Source organism: Atheta coriaria, unplaced genomic scaffold (assembly GCF_025399875.1).
Source record: "Atheta coriaria isolate IRGN ID8LTWV9N9 unplaced genomic scaffold, Caltech_Dcor_3.1 hic_scaffold_7_pilon, whole genome shotgun sequence".
NCBI lineage: Eukaryota > Metazoa > Arthropoda > Insecta > Coleoptera > Staphylinidae > Dalotia > Dalotia coriaria.
In genome coordinates this window covers 11,749,600-11,776,998 of record NW_027045449.1, presented here as the reverse complement: position 1 = coordinate 11,776,998, position 27,399 = coordinate 11,749,600, and the positions used below count along the sequence as shown (strand labels likewise).

The following is a 27,399-nucleotide window of genomic DNA, read 5'->3' as shown; positions in this document are numbered from 1 at the left end:
ATTGAAAAAAAAAATCCACGGTGAAACAAAGGCGGAGCCGCGACATCGTGGGGCCGCGGGCGCGCTCAGTCGCGGTCTCGACGCTGCGCCGCGCGTATATCGAAACCGTCCGCCGTTCACAACCTGAACACCCACAGCCAACCAACCGAAATTCGATCCGACGCTTGGCGACGCTTCCGACGCCCGGGCCGCACTTCCACTTCAACAGCCATAAATCAATTCGTTACTATTGATTATATCGACGTGCGTGCTTAAATTAGCATAGGTTCCATCGACAAGTCTTATAAAAAGTTAAAACATTTGTAAAACACGTAAAAAACTGGTTAAAAAACAGTGCCAATCGAGTAAAACAAAGTTTTTAGTGAAACTGACAAATTGCCGAAAGGAAACAAGATACAAGAATGATTTTCGATTAAAAAAGAGTAAGTTTTAAGTTAATTTAATTATTTTTATGAAATTAAACGTACTTAAGTATTTGATTGTTACGAGTTACGATTAGTTATGTTGTGAACTTGAAATCTGGCATTTAAATCTTCGGTGGCTGAAATTTTTAAATTAATTATCCATATCCATAAAATACCTGCGCCCAGTGCAAGTAGGTATCGCGACCGGATGCTCTTAAATAATCATTAACGGCGGTGGTAGATTAATTACGTTATTAATTACGCATGCTCACTGCCTCAGTCTTGTCATGCTTGAATTCTGCCCGAAAGTCTCAAGATCAATGTGATGGCGCTGAAAATATTAAAATATCATTAATAGATAATCGCCGAAAGAAAAACATTAAAATTAATCTCGTTAAGCAACTTTTCAAACATACTTTTAATTAAATTAAGCAAGAACTATGAATTAAATGTTTTATTAAAAAATTTAAATGTATTTCAAGTGTTTTCCTACTGGAATTAAGTATAAATAATTAGAATTGAAATCTAAGAAGTGAATTTTAAACCTATAAGACACGTAATTAGTTAATTACGCATTTAATTAAGCATCGTGTTTGTTTAATGAGGCAACAATGAAAATTTCTCACTAAACAAAAATTACTTATGAAAAAATTGTGAAGAATAAATTTTTTGTGGCTTGGGTTGAGTTGATGCCTACTTAAGTCACTTACCATTAACTTCATCAGGTAAAATAACATGTTACTAAGTTAATTAGATAATTGGCGTTGACATTATTCGAGTAATTATATGGTGCGCTTACCTGCATGTGTGCGTTTTACTATAAATAAATAAATGTATTTTATTTTGATTAGTTGTTATACGAGCGTACTAAATATGCAACCAGAAGTGCATTAATGCTAAAAGTCGTCTTTTAACCAACTTTAACTTAAAATAACCTCAAAATTTCATAAAAATCACTCGAATTCAACGAGCACTTAATATTTTTTCTCCAAATCTGCTTTACATATGCAAAATATTTCTATTTCCAAATTCTATTTCTTATTACTTAAGTAATTGAAAAAAAAAAAGCAACAAAACGAAACTATTCGCAGAATGCTTGAAAATCTAACCTAAAAATGATTGAAAATACCTATTATCAATGCAAACTAAAATAAAATTTTCATACGCACTTTGATAACACACATTCAGATTAATAAATTACACCATTTCCTTCGATATCAATATCAGTGACGTAAATTACAACATAAACGTCTCAAGCAAATCTAATTAATCCACGCATGTTGAGGTGCTGTACCGCGATCTTGTTATCCATTAAAGATCCAATAATTCATTCGCAAACGACGTACCTAGCCACTCATATAAATCCATAAATGTATAATACCAATACCTACTTAGGTACGTAGGTAATTATTAACTTTATTAAAACATATTGAAATTAAATTAAATTAAACTTAGAATCAGTATCAGGTTTAATCCTGCAGCGGAGATAAATATTTCAATATGTTTTAATAATTACAATTAATTACTAAAATATTAATATTCATAAAATTTGCAAAACACCACGAATGCGACTAATTAGCAAACAGTTCATAAAGTTGATAAAGCAATTAATTACATCAGAAATATTCAGTTTTACACCTCACCTACACAATGCGCTTAACTCTATTTATCTACAACTAGAAAGTATCACTCTAACATTTTCTATAATTTTTATAGTTTACAACTAGTGTTTTAGTTAATTAAGTTAATTATAACTAATATTGTTTACATGTCCAGCATGCAGTCGCGTTTATGATATTAAATTATAAACTATGACAAGTGTGACAACACAATTTACCAAGTTTTGCATAAATTCATATAAATTACTGCTAGTCTCAGCTGTGATTCGTTAATTAATTTCTTAATTATTAAAATAACATCAATTTGCGCCTGAAAATGAAACAAAGTGAATCAATAGCTATATAGCTATGCAAAACAGTGAGTGAAAAAGTGGTGTAATTTATATGATAATTACGAATAAATGCGAGGTCGTCTTCGGCGATGTTTATTTCTTACTTTAGTTTACTTTGGGTTCACCAAGAAGCAAGTTTTCGACGCTTTTCGTTGCTGGATGCGCTCGCGTGTGTTAATTCCAGACTGAATTAAAATATTTACCAATATATTATGAAAATGAGGTTTTGCACCTTGCTTCCGGACGCGTCTACAAAAAAACAACGACAAATAAAATAAAATGCATCGATATAAATTACCTACATTCAAATCTAACCTCAAAATTGATGCGTGTTGGTGTAGATGTGTTGTTTGGTGATGATATCATCAGCATCAGCATCACAATCCGCAGCGCGCGCGCCCGACGGAGAAGAGATACCGATCTGAACACGTGTCGCTCGTCGGCGACGAAAAAAGAAACAGCTTCGAAGGGTTACGGACGCTGTGTGTGCACCGCAAACACCGAATTAAATTCCAAAACACTTGAATACTTTTAAATATGCTATGCTTCCATTTATGGTTTCGATGTGTGTGTTTGGTTGCATATGTATTATATAAAAATAAATAGTTTTTATTTTTTACAAAAATTTGTTTTTGTGACTAATTCTGAGTGAAAAAGAAGCCGACGGAGGCATTAATCGAATACCGACGGCTTCCAATTATCATCAGTGACGAAAATATTCCATCAATTTGTCAGTAATGCGGCACCACAAAAATTACTTAAGTTTTAAGAGAGAAAAAATAAAATTAATTGATTTAATTTTTGATATTATGAAGACAATTAATTGTTTGGGAAGTAATTGAATTGTAGGATTAAGTAGAGTTTTAGTGGCTGTGAACTTTATGAGAACTCTGGATGCACTTTAATTAAAAGTGGTTTTATTGGTCATTGTCTCGCTGCGTTGTGAGTTTATCTATCATTTAGCTAATAATGTCATTATCCATCTTACCACAATTTTACCCACATTCTAAAATTAACAGTTAAAGCAAATGTTATTTAATTTCATAGCTCAAGTGCGTAAATTTAATGTTTTTAGTATTTTTATTTTAAAAAACGTTTTAAAAATGCTTTAAAAAATATTATAGTAGTTATAATGCACACATTATGGTTAAGTTTGGTTATGTAACGTGAATTAAAAAACATTATTGATATTTGGCTATTTATAACTCCAAAGTCGTTGTCAAACAGTATTGAGGTTAAAAAATTATTTCTTTAAGATTTTTCAATGTAGTTCAATAACAACACTGAATTTAATTTATTTATTCCTAGCTTTGGCACGCGACTTCGTCCCGGTAGTGTATAATAAAATTGTAATTCGTGTTTACTCTCTTGTTCTAGACATAGAATGTGTCAATTCTATCAAAAAGATTCGCAATTTTATTTTAAAGAAACTAATTAGGGGGAAGTCCCCTAGTGGCGGACACCTAAGGTTATTTATAAATAAATCAAAAAATATTTGAAGAAATGTTAATTAAATTATGACATATAGTAGATAACAAAGTTAGAAATCCAATTAAAATAACAAAAATGCAACCTCTGTTAAAAAATAATTAATACTATCAATCAAACTTTGGTAAGAAAAAGTATAGTTTTAGTGGCACCTAGTACCGGACACTTTATGCCATACTCTGGATGCACCGGACATTTCAAATATGTCATATTGGTTATTGTCTCGCTGCCTTGTGAGTTTATCTATCATTTAGCTAATAATGTCATTATCCATCTTACCACAATTTTACCCACATTCTAAAATTAACAGTTAAAGCAAATGTTATTTAATTTCATAGCTCAAGTGCGTAAATTTAATGAATTTTAGTATTTTTATTTTAAAAACGTTTTAAAAATGCTTTAAAAAATATTATACTACCTAGTTATAATGCACACATTATGGTTAAGTTTGGTTATGTAACGTGAATTAAAAACATTATTGATATTTGGCTATTTATAACTCCAAAGTCGTTGTCAAACAGTATTGAGGTTAAAAAATTATTTCTTTAAGATTTTTCAATGTAGTTCAATAACAACACTGAATTTAATTTATTTATTCCTATTTTGCTTTGAAACAGCGACTTCGTCCCGCCGTGGCCGTGTGCGGTAGTGTATAATAAAATTGTAATTCGTGTTTACTTTCACTTGTTCTAGAAATGAAATGATGTCAATTCTATCAATAAGATTCGCAATTTTAGGTGCCGTTTAAAGAAACTAATTCCCCTATATAAAGAATTGCTAATAATGCACTTCAGCGCGCCATCTCGGATTCAACTATTTAACTATAACTATGATTGAATCTCAATGCCAACTTTTATCCTATAGAAAAGGGCTGTCTTTAGGGTTTTCCCCGGCAATTATTCGAATTTTTCTCGCTGTAAAACCCATCCTTCGACTTAAACAAACATTTAAAAAAACAATTGGCCAAATTCGTCTAAGCGTTGTTGAGATATTCGCTTACCAACAGATTTTGCGATTCATTTATATATTACTAGCGACCTGCCCCGGCTTCGCACGGAAGTAAAAAACCGCATCAAAATCCGTTGCGTAGTTTCAATGATTTAAGCATACAAAGAGACAGACAGAGAAAGCGACTTTCCTTCTCCAAACAAAAACATCAACCGGTCAACTTCAACCCACACGTACCCACATACACACGTCTATGCTTGGAGGGGGAAGCTACGAAGCATCGCACAAAGAGCAGACGGGAATAATCGAAAACTTTGTATTTACATCACATTAGAAACCTCAAAAATAACAGTACTTCTCCACTATTTAATGGATGTTATTATACATACAAACCTTCCTCTTGAATCACTCTATCTATTAAAAAAAACGGCATCAAAATCCGTTGCGTAGTTTCAAATATTTAAGCGAACAAAGGGACCGGAAAAAAAAGCGACTTTACTTTATACTATGTAGTGATAGTTGAAATATAATACAGTAGCAATGTTATAATATTTTATTGTTATTATTTTAATGCTTACGATTAGATTTGCTTCAAAATGATTATTACAACCGTAATAAACGCGCTAAAATCGGTAAAATTTCAATTAAACTCAACTTTTCTAAGTTTCGATTGTTTTATTGCTCGAATCGACACTAAAAAAAAAACTGCACGAATTTAAACCAGTAGTTAACGACCGCATAAAAAACTAAAATTTCAGCGCGATCGTAAATCAAACATTGTGACAACAGCAAAAACTGTAATTTTTCAATACATAAATAATTAATTAATTGATTTACAACTTTGAAGTCGAAGTAAATTCCAAATGTTTTTAGGAAACTCTAGCGCTGAGTAATAAAACGTAAGTCAATTTGTCGAGCGTCTTCAGCGCGCCGGTCGTTTTCGGCGACGTTCGCTCGAAATAAATGTACGCTAATGTAATAAAAGTAATAAAATTAAGGGCGCCACGAATACGTAGAGATGCGCTGTCCTCGTCTGGGCTCACCGGTTCGAATGCACGGTCGGAGTGCGTGCGTGCGTGGAGCATCGGCGCGATGTTCGCTCGAAATCGTTTCTTTATAGAAATAAACCATCAAAATGCATTAAGCAAGCGCCGGCTACTTTCGGACCTAATGACCGCAGACGCCAGCCAAGCGCCAGAAGCAGAAGATAAAAAAAAACGAACGAATGAACGAATTGAGTAAGGAAATTTGATGCACACAAATATACTTACGTATAACATAGGTACTGTGTTGCTATGGTAACAGTCAACAGATGTATACTTGGTTGCCGAGAGAAAAAAAAAAAAAAAATTTTTTTTTGGTTAAAATTGTGAATTTTGCACATAAATTAAGTCCTTTGATTAATTAGTTGTCGCTGTGATTAATTATAAACGATTAAAATACTTAAACGAGCTTTAAAGTTCAATAACATTAAATTTTAAGTTTTTCGATTTTTAAAGTTTTGAATAATTTGTACGTAGATCGTAAAAGTCAAAAACAAATGAACACATAAAAGTCCCATAAAAATGTGTGATTGTCTTTGGCTGCAGGTAAGTGTACTACACACTTTCAAGTTTGAGGTTAGGTTCGCGCCGAGTGATTTTCCTCTCATTCGGCTGCGACATTATTTACAGCGTTATTTAGAGTGCTTGTTCGTGTCGCGTCTGGGCCGATTTTATGCGCCGGACGGCCGAGAAGATACCGAAATCGACACCGGATCGCTCGATTCATAATAAAAGCGAACTTATGATATTCTTTCGAGTGCTGCACAACACACAGAGATATAGATGCACTGGACACAGGAAAGTTTGAGGTTATGTTGGTGATGTTGGTCATGGTACGTTGAGGTTAGTTGTGGAAAAGTTACGATGGCGTGTAAATCAAATCTAGGTTGCGAATAGGTTGAGAATAATGCGAAAAACGAAAGTAAAGCACAGCCAACCAACGAGAACACGTTGATACGAGTATCACAGGCAGGAGTAAACGTAAACTATAAAATACTAGTTGAAGTGAATAGAAACTGTCACGTTGACAAATTGGTATCTATAATATAAAAATGAATCGCAAATTCTGTTGGAAAGCGCATAACTCAACAATGCCTGGACCAATTTGGCCAATTCTTTTTTAAATGTTCGTTAAAGTCCAAGGATGGTTTTTACGGCGAGAAAAATTTGAATAATTGTCGGGAAAACCCTAAAGACAGCCTTTTCTATAGGATAAAAGTTGGCATTGAGATTCAATCATAGTTATAGTTAAATAGTTGAATCCGAGATGGCGCGCTGAAGTGCATTATTAGCAATTCTTTATATAATTAATTTCTTTAAAATAAAATTGCGAATCTTATTGATAGAATTGACACATACTATGTCTAGAACAAGAGAGTAAAAACAAATTACATTTTTATTAAACACTACCGGGACAAAGTCACAGACAAAACTAGTTGAATATAAGAATATCTAACGTATGCAACCAAATATACAAAAATTCTATGGCCGATTTGTAATATAATAAATGCTGTGCATAGCTTGAATGCGCCACGTTCCACGCATTCAGCAAATCAAAATCGACCGGAATCCAATCATCGACATTCTGCAGCGTGTGCGTGTGCACTTTGCGGAAACTACAAACAACTAGAAATGCCACATTTGCGAAAGCTTTGAAATTACCAGCGGCCGTTTTGTAGGCATTTTATTCGCGGCGTCCTCTGGCGGCATGCTGAATAAAAGCAACGTTTTCCGACACACGCCACACGCCGCAAAGCATCCATGGAATACTAAGTGTTTTCAATTGCAAAAATCATTTAAAACTGTTCATGGTTTTGTTAATATATTGATACACTCTGTGGTGGAATGAAATCTGCGTGAAATATTGGACATAAAATAAATAAATTTACACAATGGAATGTCGCGTTGGAAATTTGCGTGTGTGGAACGCTCGCGGTTTCGAGGAAAGTCGTTTTACTTCAAAGTTCTTCGGCGGCCATTATTTCTAATCACACATACATTCAAAACGCACAATTTATTGTTATTTGTAAATTGATAGATAAATATTAGTTTTGAGATATGCATTGGTATAAATCGTCGTTTTGTCGTTTTAAATTAATTTTAATTAAATTCATTTCTGTTTTAAATTAATCTATAATAATAGAAAAATGAATCGCAAAATCTGTTGGTAAGCGCATAACTCAACAACGCCTAGACCGATTTGGCCATTTCTTTTTTTAAATGTTTGTTAAAGGATGGTTTTTACGACGAGAAAAATTCGAATAATTGCCAGGAAAACCCAAAAGACAGCCCTTTTCTATAGGATAAAAGTTGGCATTGTGATTCAATCATAGTTATAGTTAAATAGTTGAATCCGAGATGGCGCGCTGAAGTGCATTATTAGCAATTCTTTAAATAATTAATTTTTTTAATACAAATTGCGAATGTTATTGATAGAATTGACACATACTATGTCTAGAACAAGAGAGTATAAACGAATTACATTTTTATTAAATACTACCGGGAAAAAGTCGCAGGCAAAAGCGATACTAGTTGTTTATAATTAATAAAAATTCAGTTTTGTTATTGAATCACAATTAATACGTATTTAAGAAATGTTTTTTATAAGCTCAAAACTGTTTAATAACAATTTTTGAGTTATAAATAATAAAATATCAATAATTTTCTTTAATCCACGTTACATAACCACACTTAACCTTAATATTTGCCCTATACTAATGACGTACCTGACACTACATAACCTCTTTTAAATAAAACTTAAAAACACGCTTTTTTTACTTTTCTACCAATTTTAATAGTATCTACTTACCAACTGAAGTAATAAATTATAAGAAAATGAGTTTAATTGCTTTCGATGTTATTTTCTCGATGAATTCACCTCACGTCCGAAGTGCGAATATAAAGCCTAACGAATAATTTTATTTTTTGTCGCGTTTGATGTTTTTTCACCACGCGCTCCTCTCGAACGTGTTAAAGCCGAAAGAACGTGTAGCCGCTCGATCGACAATCAATTAAAGGCATCGCCGAACAGTGCGGACACATTTTGCTCTCAATTACCAGCCGCCGACGACAAATGCGAGAGTAAAAAAAGACAGTTGCTTGTGCGGATTGCGCAGCGAACTTAACACCCGGCATGCGACGCAGATGACAAATGATGCAAACGTTCGGCCGAACGGAACTAGAAATATCGTAATTACTCGCGGTGAAAATGGCGTGGAATGCAGGCGAGAAAAAAATTAAAGTTTTTAAAAGAAGATAAAATTGAAGTAAAATGAAAAGTGTGTTTCCGAGTAAGCGACGACGAATTCGCAATAAAAACGTCTTGTTCAGGTCGCCGGTGTCTCATCCGACGGGCGCCACTTGAAGAAACAAGTCGGGAATGTCCCAGAACACTTTAAACTTTTTCTTTAGGTCAAAAAACAAAGTTTTCAAATGTAAAACTACAAATTATTCATTTGACAGGCAAATTTTGACATAACCTTAAAAATTATTTGACATTTTTGATTTTTTGACAGTTTTGATTGATTTTTATAGGTTAACTTGATTGAAACATGATAAAAATAACATTTCTTGTCATTTTCACAACTCAGACATATCCCAAAACGACTTAAACGTTTTTGGACGAAAAACAAATTATTCTACTAATTTTTAAATTTGCGGTCAAATTTATACCTACATAACCTTAAAAATTATTTGACATTTTTAATTTTTGACAGTTTTGATTGATTTTAGAGGTTAACTTGATTGAAACATGATAAAATCGTTATTTCTTGTCAATTTTACAACCCAGACATAACCTAAAACGCCCTAAACTTTTTTTGGACGAAAAAACAAATTATTATCTCAGAAAAACTACTAATTTTTAATTTTGTAGTCAAATTTAAACATAACCTTAAAAATTATTTGACATTTTTGATTTTTTGACACTTTTGATTGATTTTTATAGGTTAAGTTGATTGAAACGTGATGAAATCATTATTTCCCTTCAATTTTCTTTCCCCAAAACAAATAAATCACCCGGTAGTCGACGGAACCGACGTTAATAAGTCTAATACGCCAGTGATAAACGTTCTCATCGATAAATTCCCCTTCGATCGTCGCGTGGCGCGTGCCAACCGATGCCTATCTCCGTGGCCCGGTCGAAATTGAAACCACCAAAGCAAAAACTACTACATCACCCAACTGACATCCTACATTGCTTTTGTTTCGTTTCTTTTTTTAGTCTAAACTCACATTTTTCAAACATTTTTCGAACGTCTCGACACTGTCCTTTCACTTTTTGCAGAAAAAATGACTTTACTACTTTACTAGAGCAGTTCATTCATAGACAATTTATTAGGACATTTATTAGGGTGCAGGGCTAGTGGACGGACGCGGAAGGAGCCGTTAGGGGTGGTCCCGCGCCGGCCCTCGATGTTTTCGACCCTAATTTGTGTTATTGGCTCGACCGCGAGTCGCCCTCACGTTATTTATACCCCGAGGGTTGTGAGCTGTTATTATACGGTGGCACGAACACGCCCCGCAAATTAAAAAGCTTAAAAATACTCTATTAGTGTATAATTATTGTTTAAATAGACGCATGTTGAGGTTATGAATGATTTCTGCGTTTTCAACAAGTATGTGTAACATAGGCAACCAATATTACTCAACTATACGAATATAATTTCTCCATTTTGTCGTGTTGTGATAAAATCATTGAACTTTGCGTCCCGCAGGCGATATTTCTCCATTTACTTCCGACTTTCGGTTTAATAGCCGAATGCCGTGACCCGACGCACTTAATGCGAACAATCATGGTCGAAAAATGGTCGACGGCGGCCATCTTGACTTCATTCCAATGGCGTTATTTCTTATTTGGCTTCTTGGCTTCCATAAAATGAATTTTTCCTCATCACGCATATAAACAACCACAGAGAGTCGCGGACGTAATTAAGTAGCCCATTAAATCAACTCGCTCATGAAATAAACAAAAGCGTCGTAAAAATAAATAACGAATAAATAATACAACGCAACGTGTGCGTTTTGTGAGTGAGTGCAGGAAAAATTCTAACCTCAACTCACAACCGCCGCATGGCTGCAGGGTGTTCGTTGAATAATTAATGCCTGATTATAATTGCGCCGGCGTCGAGCAGCGTCTAATAAATTGTTTGAATCGTGAGGGAACTCGCTGCGAATGCACATGAGAATTTTACGCTATGGAATACATGCAATTTGAGTTTAACACGTTAAGGACGGCGTGTACCACCGGTGGTACACACGCGTCTGGTCTGTGGGACGGCGTGTACCACCGGTGGTACACGGCTCATTTGAAACGAGACTTATTCATTTTTGACTACGCCACTGGTTAGGTTATATCTTCTCCTCGTTTCACCTATACAATCAGGGCCTTGCATCTTTGTCATCAAATGTGTCACTCAGATTACATATCATAATAAATAGTGACCGACCAAAGTTTCAGTTTTGGCTTCAAATTTGGTTTCGGCCAAAAAATGGCTGAAACTTTTGGCAGAACCGAAACTCAGTGTTCGTGAATTATCGTGCGTCGTTCGGCTAACTCGCGGCTAAGTCGTGGTCGTCACTTGCCATCTCAGTTTGCACATAGTTTCGGTCGGACTCTAAAGATAAAGGCATTCATTACAAAGAAAATAAATAAATGGCGACGCAACTGCAAAAACAATCGCTTTTTGATACAGCAATGCATAACCACCAGTGGCGCACAGCTGAATTAATTAGACGGAGTTGAAAATTCTCAAACGCCGCCCGATGCGACAGACACCCAAAAACCGCGCCGTCCTCAACGTGTTAATTGCGTTATAATTCAACACGGCGGAGAATAAAAATGCTTTTTAAGGTTAGATTTACACGTTGCATAATATTAAGAGTGTATGCAACCAAATAAACACGTCAAAAATTAATTAAATGAATAAAAATGCTTTTTGAGGTTAGATTTACACGTTGCATAATATTAACAGTATATGCAACCAAGTAAACACGTCAAAAAATGCATTATATGATTAAAAATTAATTTTAAGGTTAGATTTACACGTTGCATGATATTGTTAATGTATGCCACCAAATAAACACACCAAAAAAGGAATTAAATGATTAAAAATGCTTTTTGAGGCTAGATTTACATGTTGCATATTATGCATTATGCATTAAATTAATAAAAATGCATTATAAGGTTAGATTTACACGCTACATAATATTAACAGTGTATGCAACCAAATAAACACGTCAAAATTAATTCTTTCAGTGTAGATTTACAAAAAGCGTAAAATTAAAAATTTGTAATGGTTATTTGATGGTCAAGTCGGCATGAAATTCGATTTTCGAAAGCTACTTCCGGCGGTAATTGATCCCAACCTGAAGATGGACTAATAGCACCCAAACAAGCCGAACAAATCCAAATCTACCTGTAAATCGTGTCGCCTGTCTCCACCGCGTGCGTTTTTTTCTTTTTTCTTATTCCAGTGCTCGCCTCTTCGGTTGTGGTGGGCACTTTTTTGTGACACTTTTTCATTGCGCTCGGTGCGTCATCGACGTCATCGAATGACTCTAGGCGCCAGTCCATTGACAGCTTTTATTGTTTACCTTCGAGTGGGGCTGATCTTTATGGTCGATTAGATACGCATCTTAGTTTCCTCACCGAGTAGAACCAGTGTTCAATGTTCAATGGAGGAGATTTAGGCGAAATTTCAATTGGCATTTGAGGTGGAATGCGGAAAGGAATATAAATTGACTTTTGGAGACTAGAGATTTGTTTCAATGGAGTCATTAGGCGTTAAATTATAATATCTGTAATTTGTGATTCATTTTTTTTGTATTTTGGTATGAAAAGTGAATGAAAATCGTTGTTTTTCAATGTTTTTGAAGAAAAATTATTGTTTTGCTTATTCAAAGTCGTTTAATTTTTAAAAGACTTTTTAGAAATTGATTGTATTTGGACTAATGAATAAACAATTTAATTCTTTATTGTTTATTATTAAAAATAATTGATTAGATGCATATTTTCGCATTTAAAATGCAAAATATTAAAAAATTGTGACCGAAAAATATTGCTTTTGCGTTTTAAACATGTTGTAATTTTCAAATCTAATCGTGTTTATTGTTTAAAGTATGTTTTTAATATGCATAAATAAATTCTGTATCATGTGCCACATTTTTTTACCATTTTTTTGTTAATATTTATTCCAAAACACTCATTATAAAATTTTTTTTTTCATAATAATAATTTCAGAATAATTTCATTTTTTACGTTCTAATCTTCATAACTTCAACAAATTTGCTTAAATATTAGTTTACATTGAATAATAGTGTTCAACAATAAGTATTTTATCCCTCAGTAATCATATTTTTATTCCTTGAATTCTAAAACTCTGTAGATTCTTAATTTTAATCAATTTTTCACATAAAAAGTTAAAGTTTTCTATTGTATAATATAGGCAACCCAAACCTAACTAAACTAAAATTCTCTCAATTTCCACAACAAAATTAATTGTTTGAAGCTTAAAACAGCCAAAATCTTATGATTTTTGCCGGTGAAAACGTGAAACAAATTAGATTTATGATAATTCTGGCTGTGACGAAGTGCTCGCATTAATTCTGCAGCTATAATGCACGTTTTTTGCCTCGCACGTTCGCTCGGGTTTGGTTATGTTGGGTGCGGGCTTCGCACACATTTCGTTAACTAATAGCCCTATCGTCGGGGCTGTCCGCCCTCTGCGCGACACGCACGTGACGCTAGACAGATGTCGTTGGACTCGTGAAAAATTGCGCTCATCAATTATCCGCCCATGTGTGCGACTTGTCACTGAAGAGACACAAGTCAAAGTTAATTCAATGTTTAAAAGGCCATGAAAAGGTAGAGAGGTATTGTATGTTTGGGAATTATAAGTAAATAGGTATTTATTGTATATAAATTTACGTAATAATTGAATTTTAGTCTATAATATAAAAATTAATTGCAAAATCTGTTGGTAAGCGCATAACTCAATAACGCTTAGACCAATTTGGACAATTCTTTTTTTTAAATGTTCGTTAAAGTCCAAAGATGGTTTTTACAGCGAGAAAAATTCGAATAATTGCTTGGAAAACCCTAAAGAAGGCCTTTTTCTATAGGATAAAAGTTGGCATTGAGATTCAATCATAGTTATAGTTAAATACTTTATATGCATAATTACTTTAAAATAAAATTGCGAATCTTATTGATAGAATTAACACATAGGTACTATGTCTAGAACAAGAGAGTAAAAACAAATTACATTTTTATTAAACACTACCGGGACGAAGTCGCGAGCAAAAGCTAGTAGTACCTATTATATTAGATATTTCGGAAATAGTTTTGTCTCATATTTTATTAACAACTTTTTTTTGACATTAGTGTGAATTTTAAGCTTTAGTGTCAAAAATACAGTAATTTTGTTTTAAATCGCAAATAATCTCAAAACACACAACATCTTTGGCTAAAAAATTTAGTTTCCCAAACAATATAACCTGAAACTTGACATTAAATGTCTAAAAACATTATTTTACACACTTAACACAAAATATTTAATAATTTTTGTTTATTTTTTTAATATTATTGACCTTATTGACTTTGTATCACCCGTAGAATACTTGTAATCAAACCTCATCGAAAGATGAGCAAGTGTCGAGCGCTTAATGCACTTGCGCCTGCGCCGGTTGCTTCTTCTTGCGAAGAAAGCTCTCCGGCGCCGAGCGACCGAGTGGAGCCGCGCGCAGAAAGGGTTTCGGTGTAACGTCGCGCCACGGCGCCTCGTTCTCACTTTCTCAGCCGAAACGAAGACGTTTCCACAAGAACTCCTCGATACAAGTCTGTTAACCCGACTTGCATCATTGCATTTCGACCATTTAAACTTAATTTCAATACTTTACAAAAAAAAATCGAAAAAAAAAGTTTTGCTTCCCAAAAACAACACAAAAACAAAAAATAAAAAAAATAACAAAATGTATGAATAACGTCAAGTTGTAGGATGTAGGGAGTCTTTGAAGTTCTAAATTGAGGAAGTAATGCAAATTGAAGAATTTTACCTGAATGTTGAACTTTTTCTCGTATTGCAAGCATTTCACCTGTCACCTTTTGCGGTACCAGCATGACGATAGGCGCAGTTTACGATAGGCACCTATTTAAATACTATCCTCGTCGCGGTAATCTGGAAACAAACTTTGCAAACGCTTGCGGCGCATCATAACCTCACTATCGATATCTCGGGCATAATAATGACGATACAATGCAAATAATCATCGACAAATAGCGAGTAAAGTTTTATCTCGAAATGTACCGCATCTTATCTTTGCCCTAGGGGTGGTTTTCAGGGTGTTTTCGGGCGAGATAAGCTAAACATATTTACTTGTAGCACCTTTGTGGCTTAAATCAACGGAGAATATTCTCAGTTGACTTATAGCGTTAAATATAAATGTGATCGTAATAAAATATGGTTATTATATGCATGGGTGTTCACTTGAGCCGAACGAAAACAAGTAAAGCACTTTATCCACTCGAGATGAGCTCGACCTGCGGGTTGCGAAAGGTTGTAAAGCGAAAAATGCAAGAAAAAATTGTCTAAGGCACTTAAAGTGAGGTTATGTTGATGTATATCATCTTGTCATACTAATTTTGAGCATTTTTTATGGAGAAAAATAAAGGTTTTGGGATATTTTGCTTGAAAATGCTAAAAATTTGTGAAATTTTGTCGATTTTTTGTTTTAAATTGTTGTAACTTTTAAACGGTAGATTGCATATTGACTAAAATTTGATATATAATGCAGAATTAAATTCTTTATCACATGAAATAATTTTTTTGATAGTTTTTGGAATATAAATTAGAAAAAACGGAAATTTTCTTTTGTTTTGTACCAAAAAATATGTTTTAGGTGTTTCAAATGGGCATAATTTTTGAACCATAGTCCAAAATTGGATAAAAATTGATTCTCAATCTGTAGAATTACATTTTGTATCGAGTAGATATACATTTAAATAATTTTTTGTAGAGTAAATGCCAAAAATCGCAAATTTTCCGAAAATTTGAACAGAAAAATCCATGATTTTGTGCGTTGGAAGCTCAATAACTTTTAAAACGTAATCTAAAAATACATAGAAATAATTTTATATTACGCAGGATTAAATTTCCTTTATCGTGATATCAAAACTTTTCAAATTATCAACTTTCAAAGCCGTAAAATTACGAATTTTCTAAAATTTACAAAGTTTTTTACAAATCTACTTCAATTAAAATAAGGTTATATTTACATTCATCATATATCATACTAATCCTCCATTCTTAGCTAAATTTTAATGATTCTTTTCGAATCAAAAGTTAAAAAGTCAAAGATTTCATTTGATTTGTTTTCTGTTTCTGTATACGTGTGTTGTTTTTTTGTTCGTGTGTAAAAGAACACGAGAAACAACTTGAGTGCATCGCTAAGTAGACGATGCCGGCGCGCTCGCGAAGAACACGTAGAAGATGAAGCAGAAGACGAAGAAGAGAGCGCTGTGTGGTTTTAAGTAATGCGGTCGGATCGCTTTGATATCCGAGAGAAGGCCCCAGCGCCGTGTGACAATGGCCGATGCCGAGGCGCCGGCGGCGCGCCCGCTATCACAGGAATTAAGCTATAAATATGCCGAACAACCCTTCTCCATCAAACACCGACACCCAAACACACACTCACACATGTGAATGTAATCCAAACTATATAAAAACAAACAATTTGTGCAAAAATCAAATTTGATCATTGAATTTTTAACTTTTAAGGTTAGATTAATTAATTGAGGTTAGGATTAGTTGTGTGTCAGTGTGAAATTGCAGGTTGGAGTTGTGTATCGTTGTGGGACGCTATCGAATAAGCGCCGGTGCGTGTTTTATCCTAATGGACGAGATAGAGACGTCAAGCGAGTGCAACGACATCTGCCGTCTAGACCCAATTACTGATATCGACAATGTTTTTCCATTAGGGACAGCGCGCGGCCGCAGACAATCGCCTGGACGACTTTTCTTTGCTCCTTGATTTCTTTTATTAACTTTACAAAGTCTTCCAGTGAGTTTGAATGATTTCAAAGTGTATAACAATAATTTTTTTGAGGAATTGGTCTAACTTTTATCAATTACTCTTTAATGAAAAATGTTACAATTGTTATTCTTTCAGAAAATTGTTTAGAATTAAATTGTGCATTATAGGTGTTAAAATTGTTTAAATTCAGTAAAAATTTTAGTTGTTATTAAAGAAAAACTAAAAGTTTCAAATATTTTAAGTACCTAATTGTTTAAAAATCATGATTTTCTATTATTTATAATTATGTTATTTGCAATAATCTTACATATTTTATCAAAAAATGTGTTGGAAAATTGGTTATTAAAATATTTTTTCTTAAAATAGAATTTTTTGATAAGTTTTCAAACGATTTATTCAACAAAAACAAATTTTTCACTTTCTTTACATTTACTTGTGTTTTTGCTTGGTTAATTATAAATTACTCATTATTGGATAACGTTACCATTGTGATTCTTTCAGCATATTATTCAGAATTAAATTGTGCATCATATGTGTTAAAATTTTTTAAATCAACAAAAAATTGTATTTGTTATTAAGGAAAAAACAAAAATTACAAATATTTTTTGTAATTGTTTAAAAATCATGATTTTCTATTATTAATAATTATGTTATTTGCAATAAGCTTACATATTTTATCAAAAAATATGTCGGAGAATTAGTTCTTTAAACATTTTTTCTTGAAATACAATTTTTTGTAAAGTTTTCAAACGATTTATTCAACAAAAACAAATATTTTCAGTTTTTTCAGATTAAATTGTGTTTTCTCTTAGTTATTTATAAATTACTCTTTACTGAAAAGCGCAACAACTATGATTCTTTCTGCAAATCGTTTATCATTAAATTATGCATTATGTTTGTTAAAATTGTTTAAATCAACACAAAATTATAGATGTTATTGAACAAAAACTAAAAATTTCAAAAATTTTAAGTAATTGTGTAAAAATTATGATTTTCTATGGTTAATATAAATTTTAAACAATAATCTGTTATTTTTAAATAAAACATTTAAATTCTAATAGTTTATAAAAAATCAAGTTAATATCTCATTTCGTTTTAAAGTTATCAATAAAAACCTCCGAGAAACAAAAAATTGCCAGTTTAAAATTTGTTTTGTTTTTTATTCGTGGCAATTCTAATTATGAGTACAAACAACTCAAATAACAACGTAAATTTTTGTTCCCCGAATGTAGCGGGCCTGTTAGGAAGTGATTTATACCCATCAGTTATAAATCAAGCGCGCCTAATGTCTATCCCGACCAAAATAGAAGCCCAGAGCACGAAAACATCTACATCCCTACGAGTACATCCCAATATGAGAGGATGATGAGAAAAAAGCATCCGAATTTCAGAATGCGCAACGTGAATATCTGTGGCATGTAGCGCAATTAAGATCGCTGATGCACACTAACCTTTCCTCGCGTGTGTTTGACAAACGCGTTTAGAAATGTCGCACTCCCATCGAACACGAATTCACGACCGAGAGAATCCCCCTTTTGAATGGAGAGTTATTTGAGGATCACCACACGGAATATCAAGAATGCTCGGAGTGAACCTAACCTATATTATATGTATCGCATTTCTGGGGTGAGCTGCACGTCGAACACGAGCGCTGACAGAAGTGGAAATATTACGTGGTGAATTATTACCGCCACAAGGGTGAAAATATTTCGAATTATAACTCATTTATCTAAAAATAGATGCGGGAGAAATCAAAATGAATAAATCTGTAATGTTAGGCAACTTTTTATACACACAAGTTATACCATTAGTATAATATCACAATTGTTTGCTTGATTGTTTTTATTTGTGTTTGTGGTTGATGAGAGAAAAATCGAAATCGAAGAGTTGGACGAACGGTGGTTGGCCAACGAACGGTTTGCGGCGTGTGTGCCGAGATCGTTATCGCGTTTGTTCGAACGCATGTTTAATGCTTAATCGCTAATTTATGCTCGCACACGCTGCATGCCGATGCGGCGCCATTTGCGAACCGCAGGAATTATATTCAAATCGCATTTGACGATGCTCATTTCTGATTCATGCGGTTTATCGCGTTTGGACATAGAGAAAGGTGTGTGTGAATAATTGGATGCAATTTTTAACTTCTTCATCTGCCAACTGTCCTAAGCAAAAAACTTTTGAAAAAATTGGGTACAAAGTTGTTTTTTTTTGCACTGCTGACAGTAATTTACATGTAACATAGCGTTTTAAAATTTATATTTTGAAATTTATAAATATCTGATGGAAAACGAATGATTTTACAGTCATTAAAAATCAATTTGTGGTCAAATAGCTAAAAAAGTATAGGCAATTGATGAAAAACTAATTAGGTTATAAATAATCAACAATTTTAGTCATTTTATGAAGTTCATATGAAATATAAAAGATAAACTAACCTAAAATAAGAGCAACTTACGCTGAAAACAAGGTCGTCTTAGTTAGAGCATTTATAACTCAAAAATGGCTGGACATATTTTGATCATTTATGCCTTCTTAGATTTGTCTCTATGGGGAATAGAAGAATAATTATTAAAATATCTAAAATTATAACTTGAAAGGTATTAAATTAGGGATGAAAATTAATATAGAGACTCAATCATAGTTATAAGTCAATAATTGAATCCGAGAGGGCGCTAAAGTGCATTATTAACATTTCTAATTAATTTAAAATAAATTTGCGAATCTTATTAAGTTTTGAAAGTAAGAAAGTGAAAATAAATTACATTTTGACTAATAACTAAAAGCTAAAATTAAGAAAATAAACTAAAATCAAAAATTGTTGCAAATACCTTGGAAAAAACCATTCTGTGTGCAACATTTATAAATATTTTTGCAAAATCAAAATATCGCGCCGTGTTATCACCTTGTCGCTCTGGTAAAGTGCTCCACAATTAGCAATTTAAAGCCACGCAAATCATCCAAACTATGCAAATTCAATGGCGCGCATTGACTCGCCTCAACTAAGTAGATATTACATTACGCACGCCTCAAACACAACGCACACAAAAAATGTAAAATTAACTCAAATCCAATATGAAAATAAGCGTGCCGCGATAAGATAATGCGTTAATGCGCCGTCGCTACTGCTGCTGGTCGGCAGATAACGCGCGCGTTGCTTATCAAAGCGATGGAAGTGACATCTGTACTTATACCGAATACAACAAAAGTATTTACATATTTGTGGATATCTGTGTGTGTACGTGTGAGTGAAGTGATAAGAGGACGGCAAAAAAATAATACATAAACGCTGATAGCACCAACATGAGTTGTCGATACGCTTCAGCGAGTGTGGATGCGATATTCGGCGATAGGCGTAATTGTTTTCCACGCATACTGATATCGAATGCAGGCGGACACTCGCAGGCAATTGTAAACTGTAAAATGCGTTATCAACTGGTTTTCTTTTAATGAAAAAAAAAATGCAATGCAGAGCTTATTTTGTATTAGGTTATGTTATGTTAGGTTATAATAGGTTATAAAAGGTTATAAGTGTGTAAAATGTTAGTTTTGGTTATGAAAATTGGTAAAAATAGTACTTTTTGATTATAGTACGTAAAATTATATCTTTTTACACTCGGATTTTGATGAAAAACAACAAAGAAACAAATTTAACATTTTTATAGTATTAGGTTATGTATGCAAGGTTATTATAGGTTATACGTGTGTCAAATACACTTTTGAGGTTATACCAATATAAAATAGTAATAGAAATTGATTGGGAACTATGAAAAATGTTTAAAATAATCCTTTTTTGCACTCGTACATTAAATTATATCTTTATACACTTGAAAACCACAAAAAAACAAAATTTACCCAAAATCTCACATAATAAAAACCCCAAAAATGTATTTTTTGTATCATGTTGATTTTGGTTGGTCGACGATGAGGTGTGAAGAGTCCGCCGCGGCCATCGCGGCTCCACCTGACGTCATGCGCGGGTTATTACACGATTAGACACACCCAGAGTCCAACCAGATGATGATCAACAAAACTCATATTTCTTAAACTCTTTTACACTACATAAAAAATTGCAAAATTTTTATTTAATAAGTATTGATTTTCTCTTGTTTTTAAAACCGATTAAGTATTTTAAATGCTTTCTTTGTTGGTTTAGTTTGTTCAGTATGTTTGGCTTCTAAGTGATTAACAGTTAAACAGAACATAATCGCGGAAGCAGATTGATAAACGCGGGCGTAATCGTTAAATAATTAGTGGCACAAGTGCTGTAAGTAGTACTACATGTGTGTATTTGTGTTTGTGGTAATGTTCATGAGGGCGTGCGGCCAACTATCTCTTCGTGAACTGGTTTGATAATACACTATCAATGCGATAGTGGTATCTTCTCTGTCATGGTCGGACGAATATGGTTAAAATGTTTAAAACTTTATGAAATTGTATTGTTTGGATAATAGGGGAAAGTAGCCATATTTGGACCATTTTTATATTTTTTGATTTATAGAGCCACATATAAACTGTCAATAAAAATTAAGTAGCGGAAAAGTAACTCACAAGGCTTACCAACAAAATGATATTTTTGATTTAAGTAAAAATTATATTTATACCCCTCAAATTTCAATTTTAAAAAAATGTGTTTTTGGTCCAAATTAAGAAACCGGTTTCCTAAATTGGACCATGCTTTCTTAACGGCAATTAACACAATAGTAAATTTTAGTTTTAGCACTAACACAAGCACATTTTGTATAAACCAAAGTGCGGCATTTCATACAGTGGATCATTTCGAAGATTTGTGCTCGTCCACAAGCTTTTCTAGGAGGTCGAAAAAATGATATACGTTTTCCCTGTTAAAACCCCGGTGCCTGTCTTCGGTCCAACTTGGGCAACTTGAAGAATTTATATTTAATAATCAACGACAATCTCAATATAACATAACCTCTCAAAATTAACACTATAAATTATAGATAAATAAATAAGCTTTCTGATGATAAAATAATAATCGGTAAAACTAACGTTTAAACGGCTTGACAGCTTTTGCACTTACGTCGTTATAATAGATTTGATAATCAATGATACAAGAAGTTGTTGTCACGACGCAAACACGCGGCAAGTTTTAACCAAAATAGTTGCATTAATTGTTTATAAATACGAGTAAAACAAGGGGCCTGTCTATTTTTGCACAAACTTCAACAGTCCGCGGATATCGTGGTGGTCCAACTTAGGCGCTGGTCCAACTTAGGCTACCTTCCCCTATAACTACTAAAAACTGGCTTAAAGTTAAAAGGATTTTTTGGTAACAACTGCTAAATTATTAATACTTAAAATCTATTATTTGATTGATAATTAGTCGTTTTAGTTATTTTTGATGTTTTTTTTATAGGGAATTCAAGTTAAAGTAATCTAAAACTATAGCTATTTTAGTTAAATTCGTCATAACTAATAAGCCTAAAATCAGCAAATTATCATTGTAAAACGTGATATTTTGTAATATTTTGAAAATCTTTCATGGAATCAAAGAAATATAGAGAAAATCTGTTGGTAAGCGCATAACCCAACAACGCTTAGACCAATATGGCCTATTCTCTTTTTCAAATGTTTGTTAAAGTCCAAGAATGGTTTTTACGGCGAGAAAAATTCGAATAATTGCCGGGAAAACCCCAAAGACAGCCCTTTTCTATAGGATAAAAGTTGGCATTGAGATTCAATCATTCAATCCAGAGATTGTGCGCTGAAGTGCATTATTAGCAATTCTTTATATAATTAATTTCTTTAAAATTAAATTGCGCATCTTATTGATAGAATTGACACATCCTATAATGTCTAGAATAAGAGAGTAAAAGCGAATCACATTTTTATTAAACACTAGCAGGACGAAGCCGCAGGCAAAAGTTTAATAATAAAATCTAATTAGAAAGATCCCAATTCTTGTCGTAACAATGATAAACAAATGTTTTCATGCACTAGTGCATAAAATAATTACTATTTTTATAGAATCAATATTAAAACGACTTTTTTCTTCGTATTAACGTTTCCAATCATAGAATAGTCCCCATCTAGTTTCCTGCCAGGTTTGCATCTGTTGCATCAAATTGGGATTTTAATGACGCTCGCCAGATAACGCAGGAAAGAAGCGTTCTAAATTTATCGATTATGATTAATTCCGTTTCGGCGGCGCCACCACGCCACCATTAGACTCTCCGTGGCCATCAGACCATGGCCGTGCACGCACGCGAAGACTCCATTTCATCCGGCGTGCGAGAGAGGCGTGCTTATGATACTTTTTATTTATCTTATCTGCGGTTCATTAGTTGCACTCATTATGGACAAGGCGGGCGAGCGGTTAGAAGTGGCGGTGAGCCACCGAATCCAACGGCGACGCAATGTCGGCAACCAAAACTACTCAGACAAGGTGTGTGCGCCGAGTGTTGCAGCTTGTGTCTGTTTTTCGCCACTTGTCCCAACGGCTTAAGTTGAGTCAAGTGACAAAAAACTAAGACAAGGGATGCCGACGAACCGAAAATGTGTTTTTACACATAGATAAGAAATTAGAATAAAAAATAAAGGTGTTTGAAGGGTATAAAAATAAGAAATCTACTGCGCATGCGCAAATGACTTAAATATTTTTTTTCTAAAAATACGGAATTTGTATTAATATCAATTACAAATTATTTAGTGACGCTTAAAATTAATAATTAAATAATTTTACTACTGCGCATGCGCAAGTGACTTAAACTTAAATATAATTTTAAAATAAAAAAAAAGTGTTTGAGACTTAAATAAATTAAAACACTATTTTAGAAACACTTAAAATAAATAACTAAACAATTTTTACTGCGCATGCGCAAATGACTTAAGTATTTTTTAAATGACTTATATTGTTTTTATTTGCAGATGGATCAAACCCAAGTGTGATTTTACTTAAGTCAAATCTTTCGTGGTTGAGTCACTCTTATCCCTCCCTACTCCCAAGCACTACCCCTCCTACTAAACACCAAAACGCCGCACAATGTTCCACTCAACCCCGTCGTCAGCGAGCGGTTACTCCGAGAGCAGACTGTCGATGGACGGCAGCGGCGCCAGCTTCCACCATCAACATCTCCAGCAATCACCAGTGTACGTCCCGAGTAATCGCGCAACAATGCCACAATACCCATCACCCGGTGGTCATCACTTCGCCGCGTCACATCATCAAAACGCAGCCGCCGCCAGCGCATGGCATTCCGCCGCGGCGGCAACCGCAAGCTACGGGGATGTGTCCACTCATGGGGCGGCAGCACTCGCGTCAACTCACGGAGCATTAAGTGCGGGGCAATTCTACGCGCAGAATATGATGATGAATACGTGGAGGGCTTACGATGGCACGCATGGTAGTGGATTTCAACGTACGTCACCATACGGTATGTAGGCAACCAACATTACACTGAAAATATTTAGTTGTGGTTAGTAATTGTTGGATATCGGTGCATTTGATGATTTGATGATAAACGTGAGTTTGCGCATTAAATCGCCGCGTGTCGATTTGCTAATCTCTACGCCGATTGAATTCGCGCTTGTGCATTAGCCGGCGATAATCTAAGAGCACGTAAATAACACAGTCGAGGTTTAAGTGCTTGCGCCGCCGGTGATATTGATAAGAAAGCAGAAATGCAATTGAATTGCAGACAGATGTGACGCACGAATTTAAATCAGCATAAATCAATATCGAGAAAATTCTTTGTTCGAATGATTATCAAATGTAAATATTTAAATTCGAAGATAATTTCATGTATTTTACGTCATCGCTTCTTACGATAACAGTTTAACATTGTTTAATTAATTTTTTTTCGGGTAAAAAATCATTTACGACGCGTGATAAATAACAAGAGCATTCAACTGTGCGGCGTGTGTACCGCGCCTTGTTTATATTCTCATTTTCATACGAATTGGAAACTTAATATTCGTATTTGCATTTTACAACATGCCATTCAGAGCGTATTTTTGTTTTGTCAGGTTTTCCATTGCACACTGCATTCAAAACTTGCATAAAACACTCATTTGAGATTATACTTCGAGGAATAATTGACGCACACGTAATTAATTGCTTTATTTGTTAGAGTTTTTGAAGTGTTTTGTTGCATTTTTTCATTTTTTGTCATTTACTATAGGCAACCAGTTTTACATGTGCACAGGTTACGTGGTAGTAATATAATGTAAAGAATTTGTAATTTATAAGCGAATAATTTATTTATGCAATGCGTTATCGCATCGATGACACCTTGCCGTCGACGCATTCGACAATTATTGCTAACAAGCTCGTAAATCATGCGCGTGAAGTGATTAAACGCGCCTACGACCGCAATAAATACTTATTAAATGTTTAAACATGCTGTTAAGCATGTAATCGTCGATAATAAGTAATAATTCAACTTGGACACTTACTAGATATTTAAATTATTGCTTTTTGTGTTTAGATGGTGCGGTGGAGTTTCAGTTCGGTGAAGGGCGCGAGTGTGTAAACTGCGGCGCCATTTCGACGCCCCTTTGGCGTCGCGACGGTACTGGTCATTATTTGTGCAATGCCTGCGGGCTCTACCACAAGATGAACGGTATGAACCGCCCTCTGATTAAACCCTCTAAACGACTGGTAAGTTAAAAACAAGTTTAGTGTTGTAGTGTATACTTATTGATTTTTGTGTGTATGTTGGGTTGCAGACAGCAACAAGACGTTTGGGTTTGTGCTGTACGAATTGCGGCACGCGTACGACTACTCTGTGGCGTCGTAATAACGACGGTGAGCCGGTGTGCAACGCGTGCGGGTTGTATTTTAAGCTGCACGGTGTCAATCGACCGCTGGCGATGCGCAAGGACGGTATTCAGACACGCAAACGCAAGCCGAAGAAGCCCAATAGCGGCGGGGAGAGTGAAACCGCGCCCTCGGTGCTCGAAGGTAAGTCGCGCCTACTCCCCACTCTATGCAACACACAACACACACATATTACAACCTCACACAAATAACTGGTTAAGTCATTATAAAACTCCTCCTTTACTATGTTTTTCTATATTTTGTTCACAGATAACTCAAAACTAACCCATTCCAACTCTCAGCAACCCTCAGCGTCTAATCACGCATCGCATTCAGTTTCGCTGAGCAATCACCATCATCATTCACATGCGCATGCGCATACACACGCACACTCACCGAAAAGCGCAGCGGATAGACCATACCTCGGGCAAACATCACTTCTACCACCGAGTAGCATCTCCTCATCAGCAGGTGTAGGCGTCGGGGGCGGTTCCACCGCCGGTGTTATCAAAAGCGAACCGTACGAACCATACAGTTGCTTCCAAACACAAACGTCGTATCCATATCAGCAATTCTTTGGATTTCCAGGGGCGGCTGCTGCCACCCCCGACGTTGCCTACCATCATCAGCATCATGTCACAGCGGCGGCGAAATTAATGGCGTCGTCTTAAGTGTTTTATTAAACTGTGAATGAGTGAAAAGTGCAATAAGTGAAAAATCATGGACTGAAATGAAACAAAATGGCGACACGAGTAGATTCCTGTAAGTGTGACTGTACATATTCGTTCATCGTATATAGGATAACATAACCTCAAACAATTTAATCAATGTTTCGTGATTGGACATTAATCATTTGTACAAATTTGATGCGTTTTAAATAGTTTAGGAGATAATCGATGCACAAATGATGAAAAATGAGTTGATTTATGGATTTAAGCCGTACTATAACCTAAATTGACTTTATTTTAAAAATTCTCAATTGTGAGGCCATAAAATACGCACGCGAATATTTAAACACACATTTCTGCATTCTGCATCTCAATCGATAGAATTAACTCTGTGTACTTGTAGATATTTATTATTACAATTGTAACTTTATTCGTACTTACGTTAAGATAATCGATGGAAAATAAATTAAACTTCATTAGAATCGGCGGTGTGTTTTTGTAATGTTTTGTTGATTTTGTGATTCGTCATGTTTTATGACGCGTGTTGCGCGAGTGTTACGACCTTTTTACCTCTGTCACGCAAACGTTTTCTGTGTTGCTAGCGCTATTGTGGCGTTGTCGACGCTCTTTGCTCGACGTGTGAGGTTGGGGTGAGTATTTAAGTGGGGATTGTGGACGGTGAGAGCGTCGACGGTGGTGAACTTTCGATTTGTTGTGTCGTTAGAGTCCACTTAGACAATGCTCACCGATCGTTAACGCGTAGAAAGGTCTCTTCAAATATTCATGTTGACACGTGTCATTTTTACCAAACATAATACACAATGATGCATTAAATAACTTGAAAGGATGTAATAAAAACAATTTTTGGTTTTGATTTCGGTTTTGAAGATTGTATTTTAGAGTTATTTGCGGTATTTTTGGTTGCATACCTTAAAATTTTAAAGGTTTTTATTGATGTAGGTACTAGCTTTTGCTAGTGCGACTTCGTTCCGGTAGTGTTTAATAAAAATGTTATTCGTTTTGTTTTTACTCTCTGGTTCTAGACATATCTGAGACAATTCTATCAATAAGATTTGCTATTTTAATTTAA

At 34.5% G+C, this 27,399-nt stretch overlaps 1 protein-coding gene across 1 annotated transcript; it reads left to right on the top strand.

The window, feature by feature from the left end:
- Positions 1-73: 73 nt before the first annotated feature.
- On the top strand, positions 74-26,791 carry LOC135796125 (GATA-binding factor A-like). Its single transcript, XM_065308033.1, has 5 exons — positions 74-422; positions 23,751-24,256; positions 25,310-25,482; positions 25,551-25,785; positions 25,912-26,791. The coding sequence occupies exons 2-5, from the start codon at positions 23,866-23,868 to the stop codon at positions 26,310-26,312; spliced, it is 1,200 nt and encodes a 399-aa protein (XP_065164105.1). The 5' UTR covers positions 74-422; positions 23,751-23,865; the 3' UTR covers positions 26,313-26,791.
- Positions 26,792-27,399: the final 608 nt, after the last annotated feature.

Excerpts from the sequence above, each read along its gene's own strand:
- LOC135796125 (XM_065308033.1), top strand. The coding sequence starts at position 23,866 with ATGTTCCACTCAACCCCGTCGTCAGCGAGCGGTTACTCCGAGAGCAGA. Across the intron at positions 25,483-25,550 it reads TTAAACCCTCTAAACGACTG|ACAGCAACAAGACGTTTGGG; the intron begins GTAAGTTAAAAA and ends GTTGGGTTGCAG. Across the intron at positions 25,786-25,911 it reads CGCGCCCTCGGTGCTCGAAG|ATAACTCAAAACTAACCCAT; the intron begins GTAAGTCGCGCC and ends TTTTGTTCACAG.